This window comes from Chanos chanos, chromosome 7 (genome assembly GCF_902362185.1).
Source record: "Chanos chanos chromosome 7, fChaCha1.1, whole genome shotgun sequence".
Taxonomy (NCBI): Eukaryota; Metazoa; Chordata; class Actinopteri; order Gonorynchiformes; family Chanidae; genus Chanos; species Chanos chanos.
The window spans coordinates 23492484-23508690 of NC_044501.1; the positions used below are offsets into that span (position 1 = coordinate 23492484).

The 16207-nt window shown below is 41.6% G+C and overlaps 2 protein-coding genes across 5 annotated transcripts; one reads left to right on the plus strand and one right to left on the minus strand.

Annotated features, from left to right (window-relative positions):
• Positions 1 to 258: 258 nt before the first annotated feature.
• On the plus strand, positions 259 to 4528 carry ctsz (cathepsin Z). Of its 2 annotated transcripts, none has more exons than XM_030780387.1 (6): positions 259 to 390; positions 1694 to 1857; positions 2386 to 2565; positions 3005 to 3155; positions 3442 to 3607; positions 3981 to 4528. In XM_030780387.1, the coding sequence occupies exons 1-6, from the start codon at positions 272 to 274 to the stop codon at positions 4104 to 4106; spliced, it is 906 nt and encodes a 301-aa protein (XP_030636247.1). In that variant the 5' UTR covers positions 259 to 271; the 3' UTR covers positions 4107 to 4528. The 2 variants fall into 2 exon arrangements, with proteins under 2 accessions (XP_030636247.1, XP_030636248.1); XM_030780388.1 differs by having other exon boundaries at positions 259 to 385; positions 1680 to 1857.
• Positions 4529 to 6953: 2425 nt separating this feature from the next.
• On the minus strand, positions 6954 to 15945 carry nelfcd (negative elongation factor complex member C/D). Of its 3 annotated transcripts, XM_030780260.1 has the most exons (16): positions 15850 to 15945; positions 15664 to 15665; positions 15306 to 15415; positions 15018 to 15127; positions 14460 to 14569; positions 13630 to 13737; positions 13230 to 13382; positions 12760 to 12890; positions 12186 to 12351; positions 11739 to 11873; positions 11023 to 11162; positions 10774 to 10888; positions 10302 to 10397; positions 9531 to 9671; positions 7797 to 7926; positions 6954 to 7224 (listed from the first exon to the last, which is right to left on the minus strand). In XM_030780260.1, exons 1-16 carry the CDS (start codon positions 15899 to 15901, stop codon positions 7190 to 7192), a joined length of 1734 nt encoding a protein of 577 aa, XP_030636120.1. In that variant the 5' UTR covers positions 15902 to 15945; the 3' UTR covers positions 6954 to 7189. The 3 variants fall into 3 exon arrangements, with proteins under 3 accessions (XP_030636120.1, XP_030636119.1, XP_030636118.1); XM_030780259.1 differs by lacking the exon at positions 15664 to 15665 and having other exon boundaries at positions 15845 to 15945; XM_030780258.1 differs by lacking the exon at positions 15664 to 15665 and having other exon boundaries at positions 15306 to 15418; positions 15845 to 15945.
• Positions 15946 to 16207: the final 262 nt, after the last annotated feature.

Consider the following 16207-nt stretch of genomic DNA (forward strand, 5'->3'; position numbering starts at 1 on the left):
TCTTCAACATCTAATTTAACACGCAGTTGTATGTTCAACTGTTCAAAGATGACCGAACTAGCCGTACTGGTTTAAAACTGCGGTTAGACCGTAGTTGAACTAAAAAAAACGGCAATGGCCGTGGTGTAGGACCTTGTCCCTGTTTTCCTCTCACTATTGGCCAATAAGCATGTTAAATTGCGAAAGCTCCGCCTTAACTAAGTTCCCAAGGCCATATAAAGAACGTCTAACACCTGCGAAGTCATAGTCATATGACTGTCTTTCGTCCAACATGGCTAACACAGTACTTTTTTTAATGCTGACATTGTCCGGTGTTTTGGCCGGCCGCTACTTTAATGGAAATGAGCCATGCTACAAACCTATGTTGGGAAGAAATCAACTGGGAGTGAAGTATGAACATGTTTTTTTTCTAAACGTTTTCAAACGGGTATACATCGCACGAATGCACTGTTGTTCTCATCATTGTTGATTTTAAAAGTTAGCAGAGATTTGATGTCGTACTGGTCTGGCATAAACGCTGACTGCGGCTTCTCAAGTGGGGTCGTAGGATTTGTTTTTACCCTTATTTAGCTTATTTAGAATTGTTAATTTGACAGTTCTTTTGCTACGATAGCGCCCGAGCTGCGTTGGACTTTCCAAGTTCCGTTGCGTTTTAGTAGCCTGAATGACTAATACTTGTTCACGCTGAGTTTTGTAACAACATTGATGATAAACTGATGCATTGTGTGGCTTTTTCTCGGTTCATAGTTTACTGAAAGATTGAGAGAACTGAGAGCTAGCTGTGTCAACCAGTCTCAAAACTGCCATGAAACTGACCGAGAAACCTGTTTGTTTTTACGCTCGATAAGGTTCTAAATGACCCAAAACATGCTCGTCAGTAGATGAACAGGAAATATCAGTTAAGGAGAGAAGTGAATGCATTTGTTTTATGGAGTTAGTTCCACCGTACAACAATAGCGTTTTGATCTATATGAGAACGTTGACGGGTGCACGAATATGATCTACAGCAACAAAACGAAATGAATCTGACAATGTTGCGGTGCTGTGCTGTTTTAGTTTGGAAACCAGAGCTCTAACGTGGGTTCCTTGATCCTTTAGTACTGATTTGAATTACAACTGATTCTGTAAATTAAGCAAGCAGTTTCGGCCTCATGTGCAAGTGTTTGGTTAAAACGCCAGGTAAAAGTCGTACCTTTTATGGATAACCATTTTAAATAAACTACCTGCCGAAGAATTAACAGCCACTAGTAGCCTAATTTGTTTATTCTGAAATTTTACTCAGTTTATTGCAGGCATCTCGTGTCATGGCAATGCGACGTTTGAAATCTTTAAGGGAAAAACAGTCCAGAGTGGTGCCAAGGTAGTCAACGCCTTTGAACAGTCAGTTTTCGTGTGCGGCGAGAATTGGTACATGTTGAGGTTGATTACTTTGCATTAGCATGGAGTTGGACACATCAAGAGCCAGTTTTTCTTCATTTGTCTTGGGTTAATTGTGCCCTTGTGGTCTGAGGAGGGCGAGAACCACAATGACATGACGCCTGTGCATGCAGTTTTGAGTAGTATGCTTGCGATAACTTTTTGCTGCTTTTTACACTTCGAATACCTTTTATTTGACCATGTTTGCTGGTCTGTGAATTCTGAATAGTCATCGTGTCTTTCCAGTATTGCTATTACAGCAGAATTGTTCTTTCAGAAACACACCCAGACCTCATGAGTATCTGAATGTAGGGGACCTGCCCAAAGCTTGGGATTGGAGGAACGTTAACGGCGTTAACTACGTCAGCACCACCCGAAATCAGCATATCCCTCAGTACTGTGGCTCATGCTGGGCCCATGGCAGCACCAGTGCGTTAGCAGGTAATCCAGAGATGTACATTCAGTCCCATTCAAAATTAAACGATCAAGGATGATTACAACAATATAGTGGCAGTGAATTCTTTTAAATTTGCTGGAACGGTATGCACACAGCACAGCTTCCCTTTAGGAGCTGTGCCAAATCAGTTTTTTTCTTCTTTGAAGGGGCTTGGTTATAAAAGTTATTTGACTTGTGTAACATCTGTATTGTTTTCTACATTACTGCTTGACAAACAGTGTGCTCACTGAATGCATTTATCAAATTGTGCTCTCACGGTTTTGTTGATGTCTATGTAAGCCACTGCACTTTTGTCTTATGGGAAGCAAGACAATTTTTTATTCTACATATTCTGTAGACTAACTAACTACCTGTGGGTCTAGTTTGGCTAGTTTCAGATCTGTATTTCTCTGATTATAAATAATTGGGGGGGGATTTCTCATGGTTGAGTAGACTTGTTGAAACTTGGCTTGAGAATTTGAAGGTGAAGGTTTAAGACGAGTAAGTTATATTGCTTTGTCATGACTTCACAGATCGAATAAACATAAAGAGGAAAGCTGCCTGGCCCTCTGCTTACCTGTCTGTGCAGCATGTTATTGACTGCGCTGAGGCTGGTAGCTGCCACGGTGGTGATCACAGCGGAGTCTGGGCGTATGCCAACACTCACGGTATTCCTGACGAAACCTGCAACAACTACCAGGCCAAAGACCAGAGTAAGCCATTTCAGACTGTCTGATCTGTCAGGCCAGAGTAGAGTAAGATTTCCTCCTTGGTGGTTAGTCACCAGGGGTTTATTCATCAACTGTATATCTGCATCAAACACTGCGCTTTACAAAGCATCATGTGTTTCCACTCAGGCTATAAAGAAAGCCAGACCACGCATCTGTGGCCCTTTCTAATGTAAAATAACAGGGTAATGTGCTCAAGCTGGAAACTATACTATGTCTAATGTACATTAATGTGTCTTTGTGTAAGACTGCCTCTGAAATTCAGATGTTCTTTTTGGTGCCTATGAGGGAGTAATCTTTTACTACTCAACTTGCTCTTGTTCAGATTGTTTTTCTTCCCTGTACACATTCATTAATACTCTTTTGGGGGGTGGGGGGTAACCATTGATAATCGGGTGTTCATTCTGTGTAAATACTGTGACAGATTGCAAGCCCTTCAACCAGTGTGGGACTTGTACTACCTTTGGCGTGTGTAATGTAATTAAGAATTACACCATGTGGAAGGTGGGAGACTATGGCTCTGTAAGTGGCCTGGAGAAGATGAAGGCTGAGATCTACGCTGGTGGACCAATCAGGTACGCTTGCCTTTTTAAAACTGAATAGCATTGGACTGAACGCTGACTTACTCAAACAGTATGTAGGACTGCTCTACAAATTGGTAAAGGTTAAAATGATTCAATATTTTAAGAGTTGTCTGTTGATAAAGGGCATTGGCTAACATCAGGTAACTTTACTGCTGTTGTAATTTATCCTCCAGACTTGCATGGTGCACAGTATTTAATTGATGTTTCAGGTTGTATTTATGAAGCTTAATCTAGGTGTCTTGGTCACTAATTTTGAAGTTTGTGGTTGTGTTTTCAGCTGTGGCATAATGGCCACAGACAAACTGGATGCCTACACTGGAGGCGTGTACTCAGAGTATGTCGAAGATCCTGGCATCAACCACATCGTGTCCGTGGCTGGCTGGGGGGTGGATGAGAACGGTGTGGAGTACTGGATTGTGCGGAACTCCTGGGGAGAGCCCTGGGTGAGCTTAAGCTTGGCATTTCTGGATTCTGTGCAGTGCCGTGAAACCAAACAGTTTCAGACTCAGCTAGGTTATGTGAAGAGTGACTGGGTAGAGGGAAAAGTTGATCAGGAATGACCAAATAGCAAATGGCTTTCTACACTTGTGCTTTAACATGGTAGAGGGGCTCCTGTTCTAGGTGACAGTGCTGGAGTGTAACTTCTTCACTCTACTTAAACTTCATAAAATAACATGGTTACATGTTTAAGTATCAATCTCTTCTGGTACCTTTTTAAAGGGCATATTTCCTTAATGAATTGCACATTTCAGATTTGTCTCGAGTTAGTTGCCTGAGTTTTCCAACACCAACTTTTTTTTTTTTTGTCTTATGCAGGGTGAGAAGGGCTGGCTCAGGATAGTTACTAGTGCCTACAAAGGAGGGAGTGGAAGTCAGTACAACCTGGCCCTTGAAGAAGACTGCATGTATGGAGACCCCATCTTGCCCAAGAGCTACATGTAATGTAGTCCACACAGACATGTCTGTTTCACACTCTGGACAGTCCACCTCACCAGTCACAGGACAGGTTCTGTTTACATCCACAGTCTCTGGCCGTTTTAGATTTGTCTTTCATAACCATATTGTTTTGTGTAAGTCATGTTGGGGTTAAAGGGAATGCAGCACGAGTGTTTAAATTACCCGTTGTTACGGCCAAGTCTGTTTACAGATGTGTTTCTTGTAGCTCTGACAGGGATGGACTCTAGAGCCGTAACAGATTTTCTTGACCATCAATCTGTTTAAACATCATAAATCAGCCAAAGGAATGAAAAGCCAGTAATCGGATGACTTCCTGTAGTCTGACTTTTTTTAAGAATTGTTCAGTTTCTATCTAGTGGAATTAAAGTCTGTTTTGCACAATCTTGAATAAATTCTATTTCTCTAAATAACTCTGTATTCTGGACTTTTTTTTTAAAGTTTGCACTAAATCTCCACACTAAAGTGTGAATGTGTTTTGGCTGCATTTGGGTTTGAACAGGGTTTTTAACCTTCAAACAGAAGCATTTTGTACTTTAAGTGTTGCTTGTGTGCCTGAATCTTGATGGCTTAATAATTGCTTTTAAGGTGCTGGCAGTCATTTCCACAGATCACACCTAAGGGACTAAGTGTGTAAAGTCTCATGTAATTACACATGGGGGGGGGGGGGCTATGGTTATGGCTGTTTCTGACATGTTCAAATCTAATTGTATGCACTTTAACAAACCAAGTTCATGTGCATTTGTATTATGAGCAAACATTGGTTCTGCTTTTTCCTGATACTTTATCTTGATCTGTACAGTAAAGGAGTCAGGGAAAAAAATTCAGACAAGTTTACTAAATAGCTATAAAGACATTCAACACCATGTTTATTAAAATGAAAAATATTCCATTCATAAAACAATAAGGAACAAAAACGGCCCAATAGTATTCTATAAACCTTAAGACACACTTAAACAGTATGCACCTCCCTGAACTACAGTTTCAGAGGTCAGAGAAACTCTGTGTAAACAACTGATTGGCTGAATGAGGCCTGTGTGGATGAAATGCCTGTGGCTCTCTGAGAGAATATAACAGCATGAATGTTGACGAGACTCTAGTTAAACAGGAGACATTCTGATGCACACAGGTAACTTCACAGCTAACCACTCTGTTCCTACAATGACCAAATGGGGGTGGTTTAAAAATCATAATCCTGGAAGACTTGAATGTGACCAAACAATTGTTCTGTCAACTGAAAACAGCTGAATTTAATTTCCTGTTAAACAATTCAGCTTGGTTGCCTAATATCGACAAAACCTTAAAAAAAGTAAAAGGAGCGAGTCAAAATAAACCCAGTTTGGAATCTTCCTCTCGGGGATCACTGACACTGAGACTGGCGCCTATTGTGGACTCACCAAGCTGACTACGAAGACTCCTTATCTGCGGGTGGGGGTGTCAGAGCACCACCTTGGACTGAAAGATTTGTTGAGATTGTGTCGTTGCAGGATGTGTTTGCTGAGCAAGGCCCTGTGCTATCGGGGCAAGAGGAGCGAAAGTAGGCATCATGCATTAATCTCACTAATGTAGTGGTTTGGATTCGATTCCCGGTTAGGGAATTCACGTTGTCTTGCTCTGTTGCCAGAAAGAGTTAAAAGCGTATGAGCTACATCACAGGAAGCAGAAGTCTGTGACTTTCGTACATGCCAGCAACTCAGGGTAGAGAAATCCACCCTTGTGTATAAGGGTTCGTGCCAGACGGTGTGTGGCTCGATCGGCTGACTCCTCCACTACCGTGGGTCAGGTTACAAAATCCCTCTGACACAGCAACGATAAAAGGCGAGAACAAGCGCCTGCGTCGCTCAAAGTCGGCCTCGGATAAGCTAGTTTGCTGGAAGCGCTCCGGTGATCAGCCGCTTTTGGGTAGTCCACAGCCTGCTGCTCGGAGCTTACAGTCCTTCAGCTCTTCCTCCCGATCTCTCGAAGGGCGTGGAACTGGTACAGTACCTTACCGTGATGCATGGGGCTCCTGATCGATTGAATTATGTTGCATTTGAGTTCTAGTGTAGACCTCACTCAACGTTATTGTTAACAGTGCTGAAGCAGAACTCTATCACACTTTCACTCGTGCTGCATTCCCTTTAGCCCCAACATGACTTACACAAAACAATGTGGGTATGAAAACCTCTTGCAGTCTACAATTTTAGAATGGTCAGTTTTAGATGTAGTGTAATTAAAGTCTGTTTTGCACAAAACTTCTCCAAATAACCCAGAGTGTGATCTGAACACTGTTCTTTTTAAAAAGAACCTTTTAAATGCTGTCACAGATTTCTTCTTGTTAAGTAAATGTCTGTGTTGGCACAGTTTAGATTTGGACAGGGTTTCTACACTTCGTCAAAGTGAAGCATTCTGTTCTGTTAGTGTTGCTCGCAAGCATGAATCTTAATATTTTTAAAATTATCGCTTTGAACGTGTTGACAGTCACTTCTAATGAACACATCTGAAATATGTGAAAAAAGTGACCATGTGTTGTTATCTTATGTAATTACACACAGGAAAAGGCTGTGGTTATAGCTGTTCCTGACTTGATCAGATATCATATATGTATCTTACTGTCATATTTCAATGAACATGTTCTGTTTGTGTGCATTTGTATGAGCAAACCTTGGTTCTAGTTCTTACTGATACTTCATCCTGATCTGTACATTACAGGAGTCAGGGAATAAATTCAGACCTGTTTACTAAATAGCTATAAAGACATATTCAACATACCACTTTTAATAAAATGAAAAATATTCAATTCACAAAAACAATAAGTAACAAAAACAATAGCCCAGTAGTATTCTATAAACCTTAATACACACTTGGAAACAGTGTGTACCTGTCTGAACTACAGCTTCAGATTACATTCCTGATAAACACTGAAGAGTTTCACATTAATCTGTGATTATTTTTCAGGTGTGTTGCGCTCTGAAGTTGAAATGTTTCTGCTGGTCTTCCAGAGACCAGTATGTTGTAACTGGAGTGGCCCAGCACTGGCTGTGTGTTGCTGATGGAGAGGAGGCCCTGTGGATGATGAGCAGTCAGGGCTCTCAGTTCATCATGATGAAGTTGGATTTGCAGTGAGCTGAAATGATAAAAAAATAAATAAATAAACATTTTCAGATTAGGACACCACTAACACTAACTCACCTCAGCAGGCTGCACATGCATGGCTGTCAGGGCTGGGCCAAAACAAACTCACTCAGAAGGGTCAGAGAAACTTTGTGTAAACGACTGATTGGCTGAATGAGGCCTGTCTGTGTGTGGGCGTGGCTCTCTGAGAGAATATAACAGCATGAATGTTGACAAGACTCTAGTTAAACAGGAGACATTCTGATGCACACAGGTCACTTCACAGCCAACAACTTTGGTCACATTAAGGTCTGCCAGGATTATGATTTTTAAACCACCTCCATTTGGTCATTGTAGGAACAAACAATGGTTCTGACAACTGAAAACAGCTGAATCACGTTTTAATTTCCCGTTAAACAAGTCAGCTTGGTTGCCTAATACCAAAAAACCCTAAAAAAATAGAGCTCTGACAGTGAGTCAAAATAAACCCAGTTTGGAATCTTCCTCTCAGGGATCATTGACATTGAGAATGGGACCAGAGCTACACTCCCCATGTATGACTGGGACTATACTGTGGTGACTCACCGATGAACTCTGCCACTGGATCGTGTTCTCCTTCTGTGCGGATAGTGCCAGCAATACTATCATTCTCCAGAATGGGCAGGAAGAGCTGCACAAAGTCTGAGGTGTATGGAGGAGCAATCACGTCCAGAACCTGAACCATAGTGAATGAGGTTGGAACAAATAAGAGATGCAGTCGTGTGTCAGTGATTAGTCATCTCTGGTCAGTGATTAGTCATCTCTGGTCAGTCATGTGTCAGTGATAGTCATCCCTGGTCAGTCATGTGTCAGTGATAGTTATCCCTGGTCAGTCATGTGTCAGTGATAGTTATCCCTGGTCAAAGTGTATGTTTCGTTTCACTTCACTTCACCTCTTCATAGCACATGAAGATACACGTGACATATAACACATTTTTATATACAAGCTCTGTTTTTGGTGCTTCAAAATATAATAACAAATTATTACATTTTGGGTGCTAAGTAATACCTTAGTTCTTACTTTATGGGAAGGTTGTCTTATTTTGGGCATGGTGCAGAAATCCAAAATATAACATAATAAAAACATCCTGTAATAAAGCGAGGACTGTAATAATTGGCTAATGCACAATGAAACAAGAGGAGATATGCCGGGGGGGGGGGGGGGGGGGGGGGTCACACTTCCAGAGGTCACAATACAGCATAACAGCTGCCATTTAATGTCACATGTGGTTGTATAAGGAGCATGGTTGTGAGAGGTGTCATTCTGGGCTGTTGGAATCATTTAATGTGGAAAGGAAAACCATATCGAAAATAAAGACGTGCCAAAAATGCACCAGACAAAAATGTATTAGAAAAAAGGAAGAGAGGTTGTAGGTTTAAGCTCACTAAGACAGACAAACCAATAAATAGGGCAATTGCCAAAATGATTACATAAAGACCTCAAAAAAAAGCAAGGTGAATTTGGAGCTTAGTGAGCCAGTCCTCTCAGAGCTGTAGAGCAGACTAGAGACAACCTTTAACTACATCCAGAATGGAAAAAACATGATGCGCTTTCATAAGCACAACACCTAGACTCCTGGGTGGAGGAAAAAAAAAATTATCTCAGGAGTCCTATTTCAGTGTCTTTCCTATGTCTGGACAGACCTTACTCTGGAGACAGTCAAACAATGCCTTCTTTTGCCTTTGTAGGAACAGTCAACTGTGTTCCTGCAGTATTTCACCTGGCATATGTAATTTGATCTAAGTCCTCATGACAGATGAAGAGAATCTGTTATAGCATTCACAAGCCAGTAACTGGTTTGAGACTGTGTTGGATTCATCAGTGAGCTCACTGCAGTCAGGCCTCACATTGTTCCTCTTACATTCCTCTCCTCACAACAGCAGTATACACAGCCTGGGCTAGAAAGACATTTTTAAGACAAAGAAAACTTTAGGGTTCCTGCCCTGGGGTGACTCTGCTAGCATGGATGCTGATGAAATGATCGTTATTAATTAGTTACAGTTACATCACAGCTAAGTCTCTGACCTCCTGTGTTAAATTTACCTGGGCACTGTGTACCACTGTGTTTAGTTTACACAAGCACTGTGTAAAGCTCAGCACCTGACCTGGTAGAGTTAACAGTAATGAGTTCTCCAGCTACCTGCCGACAACAATGACTCAGAGAGTCTAATAAACAGAGAAGGGACCAGATAAATGGTCAGCACAGCCTTGTCCTAACCCATTTCCACCTCTGCCCCTTTACTATTTAATGGTGACTGAGACAAGTTTGCACTTCTTACCTCTGTGACAAAGTAGCGGATGAGTGAGATGTCTGTGTTGAGTTTCTCCAGGCACTTGCGGATGTAGCTGACCACAGGTAGGACACAACCACGACTCAGCAGGTGGATCATACGGTCCAGTAGAGTCTTCTTTAGCTCCAGCTGTGCATACAAACACACAGAGCTTAGCTACAGTCTGCTTTCCCTGACAGTCAGAATTCTATTCAGCTACGGTCTTCCAACAACCCTGACGATGTATATCACAGCTATAATCTTTCATCAGCACTAACAATGTATAACTACACACTTCCACTCACAGCATGTTACTGTAACTACACTCTTTCACTCACAGCATGTTACTGTAACTACACTCTCATTCACAGCATGTTACTGTGATTACACTTTCACTCACAGCATGTTACTGTAACTACACTCTTTCACTCACAGCATGTTACTGTAGTAACTACACTCTCACTCACAGCATGTTACTGTAGTAACTACACTCTCACTCACAGCATGTTACTGTAACTACACTCTCATTCACAGCATGTTACTGTGATTACACTTTCACTCACAGCATGTTACTGTAACTACACTCTTTCACTCACAGCATGTTACTGTAGTAACTACACTCTCACTCACAGCATGTTACTGTAACTACACTCTCACTCACAGCATGTTACTGTAACTACTCTCTTTCAATGAAGGCAAATAATGCATATCATATTTGGAGACATGTTTAAATTATACCACTTGCCCATATGTTATGTGAGAGTGTGTTGATGGACTTGCCTGCTCCATTACATCCAGCTGTGAGTGCTCTGTCTCAAACAGTTTAATGAGCAGTTGGAGAACCTGCGGGTGCAGGAGCTGATGGCATGTGCTGATCTGAGGAAGAACAAACCCAGTCAATTACTCTCACAGTACTTGTCTGAGTCAACACTGATTCTGTCTTTATACTCTGCTATTTCGTACACGAATTCATTCCTGCAACAGCTTCCTACTACAAAAGATGTGTCCAGGGCCAGAAAACCAACATACTATGGGAGAAATCTGGTAACAGTTTATTTTTGATTTCCTATATAATCGACTTATTAGCCTTCATCAAGCCTGGTATTTTTCAGAACAGCTTCAGAATCCTAACTTTTACAAACTGGACACTGTATCAAACTTTTTGGTGAGATTGAATTTTTTGGACACACATGATGCAGGGAGATGCAAGTGTGAGGCATAACTGCATGCTGAAGTGGTGCCGTTCTGTTACCTCATCAAGCAGGGCCAAGTGGACAGGTGTATGATCCGTCTGGAGCTGGAAATACCGTGGCTCTGACACGGTCCAGTCGACCCATTTCAGCACCCCCATGGCCACCACCGGGAATCTCATTACACACAGGGCAACAAAAACAAATTGAACTCACCTACAGCCTTTACACGTACACGTACAAACACACTCCGAATTTTTTACAGTGTGTACACATGTATTCAGCATGAATATCTGTTTGCATGAATTCACCTAATACACTGGTAAAGTGTACTGAGCTCAGCTATCAGCTCTGTGGCTCCTTTATTCTCATTACAGCACAGGCAGTGCACGGTCTCAATGGCCTTAGAGGTGGACTTGAGTTCATCCTTATTGATGTTCACTCGCTTGTTCTGAAAGCAATTACAGGACAGAGTTACAGAAAAAGCAAAAATGACCTGCATATCTAAAAATAATAAAAACAACCAATTATTAAAACATTTCACACTTATAGTAGTCACTAAGGTGACCAACCTGGCATGAGGACAACCTGTCTGTGCATTCAATAGATTTTAGTACCATAGCAAATAAATATTCTTATTCTGAAGCATCTAACTACTGTGAAAATTAACTGCACATTCAAAACCAGCTGAGCAGGCACACAAAATTGTGACCCCTTGTCACAGATGTTACATAAACTAAAATGCTCACCTATGCTTTCCTTAAATCCAATTCAACACAAATATTCACCTGTGCTTCAAAAAATCCACACAATTACACAATTAATATAACAAGTCCTTGCGGCAATAAATCTGTATGAAGTAATTCCAGTACTGCAGTAGTTAAAAAAACAAAACAAAAAAAACATTCAGAAGAACACACTTAGGGCAAGCTACCACTAGGGGGCAGGCAACCACAAGTCTTAGCTTAAGTACAGAAGCTAAGCTGAGAATTAGTAATGTGCTGCTGGTTATATTTCACATACACACCTTTTTCCATGTCTCCACCACACTGGCAGCATATGCCAGAATATGAATGTATTTGTGTTTGTGGTCTTGGTTGATCTTTGCACCAGGTTTAAACAAGGACTGCATGAACAGGTCTAAGAAGGCAGGGACACGAATCTGAGAGGGAACAGAGAGGGTTAGCTCAACCATGTTAGGGTCTATGACACTACAGAACCAAACAGATAGTACAGAGAGGAGCCCAATGATGTGTGAAGAGTAGTTGGGTTTGGTTCACTAAGTATTTGGAAGCTCAGTGATGTTGATTTTGGTTTGGATACAGTTTTGTTCTAACAGATGTTCTGTTCCTTGCCGAAATAATTCTTCAGGAGTGGAACATAATTTAGTGTCATTTCTCATTCTCATCTATCATTAAAGTACACTGTGGAAATATGCTTGTGGGGAACTTTTCACCAAAAAAGCAACTCTGACCAGTTCCACAGGAGGTGGATCCATGCTGCTGAACATCTTGTAGAGGACAGTGATGTCAGCTGGATTCAGTGCCCCTTTAGACAACATGGCACCCAGAGCCTGGCAAGCCCGTGGATACGCTGCTGCTGTGCCAAGGGCCAGCGTGATCTGGCTTGCATCGTGACCCCTAGTGAAGAAAGAATAAATGTACCAGTGAGTGTCTGTGGGCCAGTGAGTGTCTGTGGGCCAGTGAGAGTCTGTGGGCCAGTGAGAGTCTGTGGGCCAGTGAGTGTCTGTGTGTGTGTTTATGCTGTGTTGGGCAGGCTGTTGACACTCAACCATTGATGAGAAATAACATCATTACAGACATGCCGAAACAGAGAATCTCTCATCCCTGGCTAGTGATGAATGTAAAGAGATAAAATTGAGTTGTTTTTAGTTTTGTTTTAGATCAGTCAACATGTATTAACCATAAAAATGGGGATTGCGTTCAGAGTGTGGGGCCATCACTGAGAGCCTTTGCTTGATCTCTCTCATTTATCCTTATTTCCATATATTTGTGTATTAGTCTTAGTTGACAAAAATGTTGACAAACCTTTGATGGGCGCATTTCTGCACCTCTTGACCAATCCGGCGCATGGCAGAGCCTCCCTGATCCTCCTGTGACAGGATGGACATCATCGCTTGAGCAAACAGGTACGTGTGCTCCCCGTGGCACACCATCTTCTGCAGGGCACACACAGAAACACAAACACACAGCGGTGAAACTCCAGCCAATCACATCTTAGCAGTTACATACTCCAGCAGCTTTATAGAAATGCATTATCATTCTGATTGGGCCAAAAGTCAGCTGTAGTTACAACATAATCCTCATAGTACACAAGCATATCTGGGGATAAAACTGATTATTACACAGAATTTACACAGAGCTCTATAATGTTCAGTTAGAAGACATGCCATGACTGACTCCGGCAACGGTAGGCAATACTTACTGATGTATTTACCTTGGAAAGATGTTAAAAAATATATTTGAGCATTGTAGTCAATGAGCATTAAGAGACTCACAGCAAATTCTGGAAGGTTCTTCTCCAGGTTTTGTTCTCCTCCGTCAAGCAGAGTAGCAAGGGAGGTCCGTAGGACCCTGGAGAAAACCTCTAGTTGTTGGCATGCCGTGGAAACACTGGTGATCTCTCCCTGATAGCCAGCATCTGAGATCAGCTAAAGCCAATACCAGAGAGCAAAAACAAAGATATGCAACATAAACAAAAATATACACACAGAGAAAGATCAATGTGAAAATAAAAGTCTTTCATCCAAATCCAAACACCATTACTTATTAAAAAAAATAGTTCAGAAGTTCACATAGATGCGGAACTGTTATACCAAAGATAAACATTTACTTTTAAAACCCTTCTCATTGCAGTGACTACAGATTGTTCCAGGTTTTTTACATCGCAGTCATTACCTTGACAGTGAAGTTTAGCATCAGGCAGTCAGGGTGGGCTTCGGCCAGCTTATAGAACAGGTCTCTCCACGTGCTGTGAGCGATCATCTGCTCCAGCCAGGCAGGCGTCTACAACATTCCATCATTCATACACACAGTTCACCATCATTCCATCATTCCTACACACAGTACACCATCATTCCTACACACAGTACACCATCATTCCATCATTCCTACACACAGTACACCATCATTCCTACACACAGTACACCATCATTCCATCATTCCTACACACAGTACACCATCATTCCATCATTCCTACACAAAGTACACCATCATTCCATCATTCATACACACAGTACACCATCATTCCTACACACAGTACACCATCATTCCATCATTCATACACAAAGTACACCATCATTCCATCATTCATACACACAGTACACCATCATTCCATCATTCATACACACAGTACACCATCATTTCATCATTCCATTATTCATACGAACAGTACATCATCATTCCATCATTCATACACACAGTACACCATCATTTCATCATTCCATCATTAATACACACAGTACACCATCATTTCATCATTCCATCATTCATACAAACAGTACACCATCATTCCATCATTCCTACACACAGTACACCATCATTCCATCATTCATACACACAGTACACCATCATTCCACTCCTCCTGCCCACATGCATGTTACAGTTTAACAGGCTACACGCCTTTTTTGCTTATTTGGAGAATTTCACACTGCTCCGTGTTCATTTTTCTATACTCAGCAGTTAAGCCTGTGTTGTCTTCATCTCAAAATATGTAGAAAGTTCCTAACCTCTCCTTCCACGGTAAAGATGGAGTCTGCTTTCTGTGGGTCAAAATGTTTGATGAGCAGGCTCTTGAGGTGGTTCTCTACACGCTCCTGTACTTGGGCTGGTTCTACGCCTGGGGGAAACAGACACCATAGACAACAAGGTCGTTTCACAAAGTGAGAGAATGACTTAGCTGTATAACGAGTCTCTGTCAAAACAGGACAAACCAAGACTACACATATCAAATCTTTAGAAAATGCTGTAGCTGGTTAGTCGCAGGCAGGTCTGCACTGAAAGACACATATTACACAACTTGTTTTGCTAGACGACTCAACAATTCTGCACTGTAATGAACAGTTCAGAACTTAAAATTGCTGATTGTATAAAGTTCTATGTTACTGGCACTAAACATATTTCTGTTCTCTTAACTAGTTAGCAGGAAAAAGAAAAGACTAAATCAGGCAAATAACAACAAGCATTGCACATCACAGAAACAACATGGTGCAGATACAGGTTTCTGAACAGTCTTCTGTATGTTGAAACACCATCAGCCATAGTGACAGTGATGTTTGATCTCTCACCCATTTGTATGAGCCACTCTGCCAGTAGGTTAACTGTCTGGGCGACGGCAGAGTAGTTTTCCGACAGGAGCTGGATGACATGCTCTGGAGAACCGCCTGCTTGGAAATACCTGACAAAAATAAACAACTGTTATCAAGTTTTTATTTACGTGCTCCTCTCCTCCTCCTATTTATGATATTTATGACAGGAAAATAATGGAAACATATGCTTTTGTAATCCCTTGGTTGACACAAACCCTTGCAGCTCTTGCTCACACAAATACACTTTTCCCCCAGCAGGGATCTCACGTTTTTAATGTGTTGAAAACGGTAGGCTCCATAATGTAATCTCTGCTGGAGAATTTCTGCAGGCATTCCTCCCGTACTTTCATATCAGCCTCCGTGTCCACATAACCGTCCTCCTGACAGAACATGAGCAGAATGATGCGAGCCAAAAACTAATTTTAATTTACATTTAAATTTTTCTTCATTTTTGCATTATTTTCCAACTGGGTACAACCTGAACAGCCTTAAAGAGAAAGCTAAAATGAATTTCTCACTATAGAATGATCATACTACTTCCTATCGTATTAGCTTAGCTGGCTCGGCTGCAAGAACAGCGACTAAGTACTGCGCGCCTCAGCAAATAGATATGCGAGAGGTTAACGTCTTATAAAAGAATTAGCAACAAGACAGAGACTTTTGACGTTAGATTTAAATAATGTCAATTTGTAGACTCGATCGGTTTGGTACGCTTAGCTCGAATTAGTACACAAAGGGCCTGCTGATCTTAGAAAGTAACACCCCTCTGTGGCTACATCAAGAAGGTGATAACCAGTAACAGTTACCATACTACCGTCATGTCCATCCCATTCTCCCACGGACCCATAATAATCATCGTCCATTATTGGAGTTAGAGTGTGTCGCTGGCCGAGTTTGATAAATTTGCAATTTGAATTACACAGGTGGGCGTGTAATTCCGAAACACGTACAAAGATTACTAAATGCGCATGCCTTGTACGTCACCGAAATCCCAGAGTCTTCACTAGTGCCACCGTGTGGGCAGGAAGACCATTAACAGTTTTCTGTTCTGTTTCAATCCTCAGTTCCGATCAGTGATGTTTAGGTAGAGGTCCAAAAGAAGAGATCCAGATGCTGATGAGCGCAGTGTCAACAACAGATAAAGCAAACAGATCGGAAATTTAGGCAAG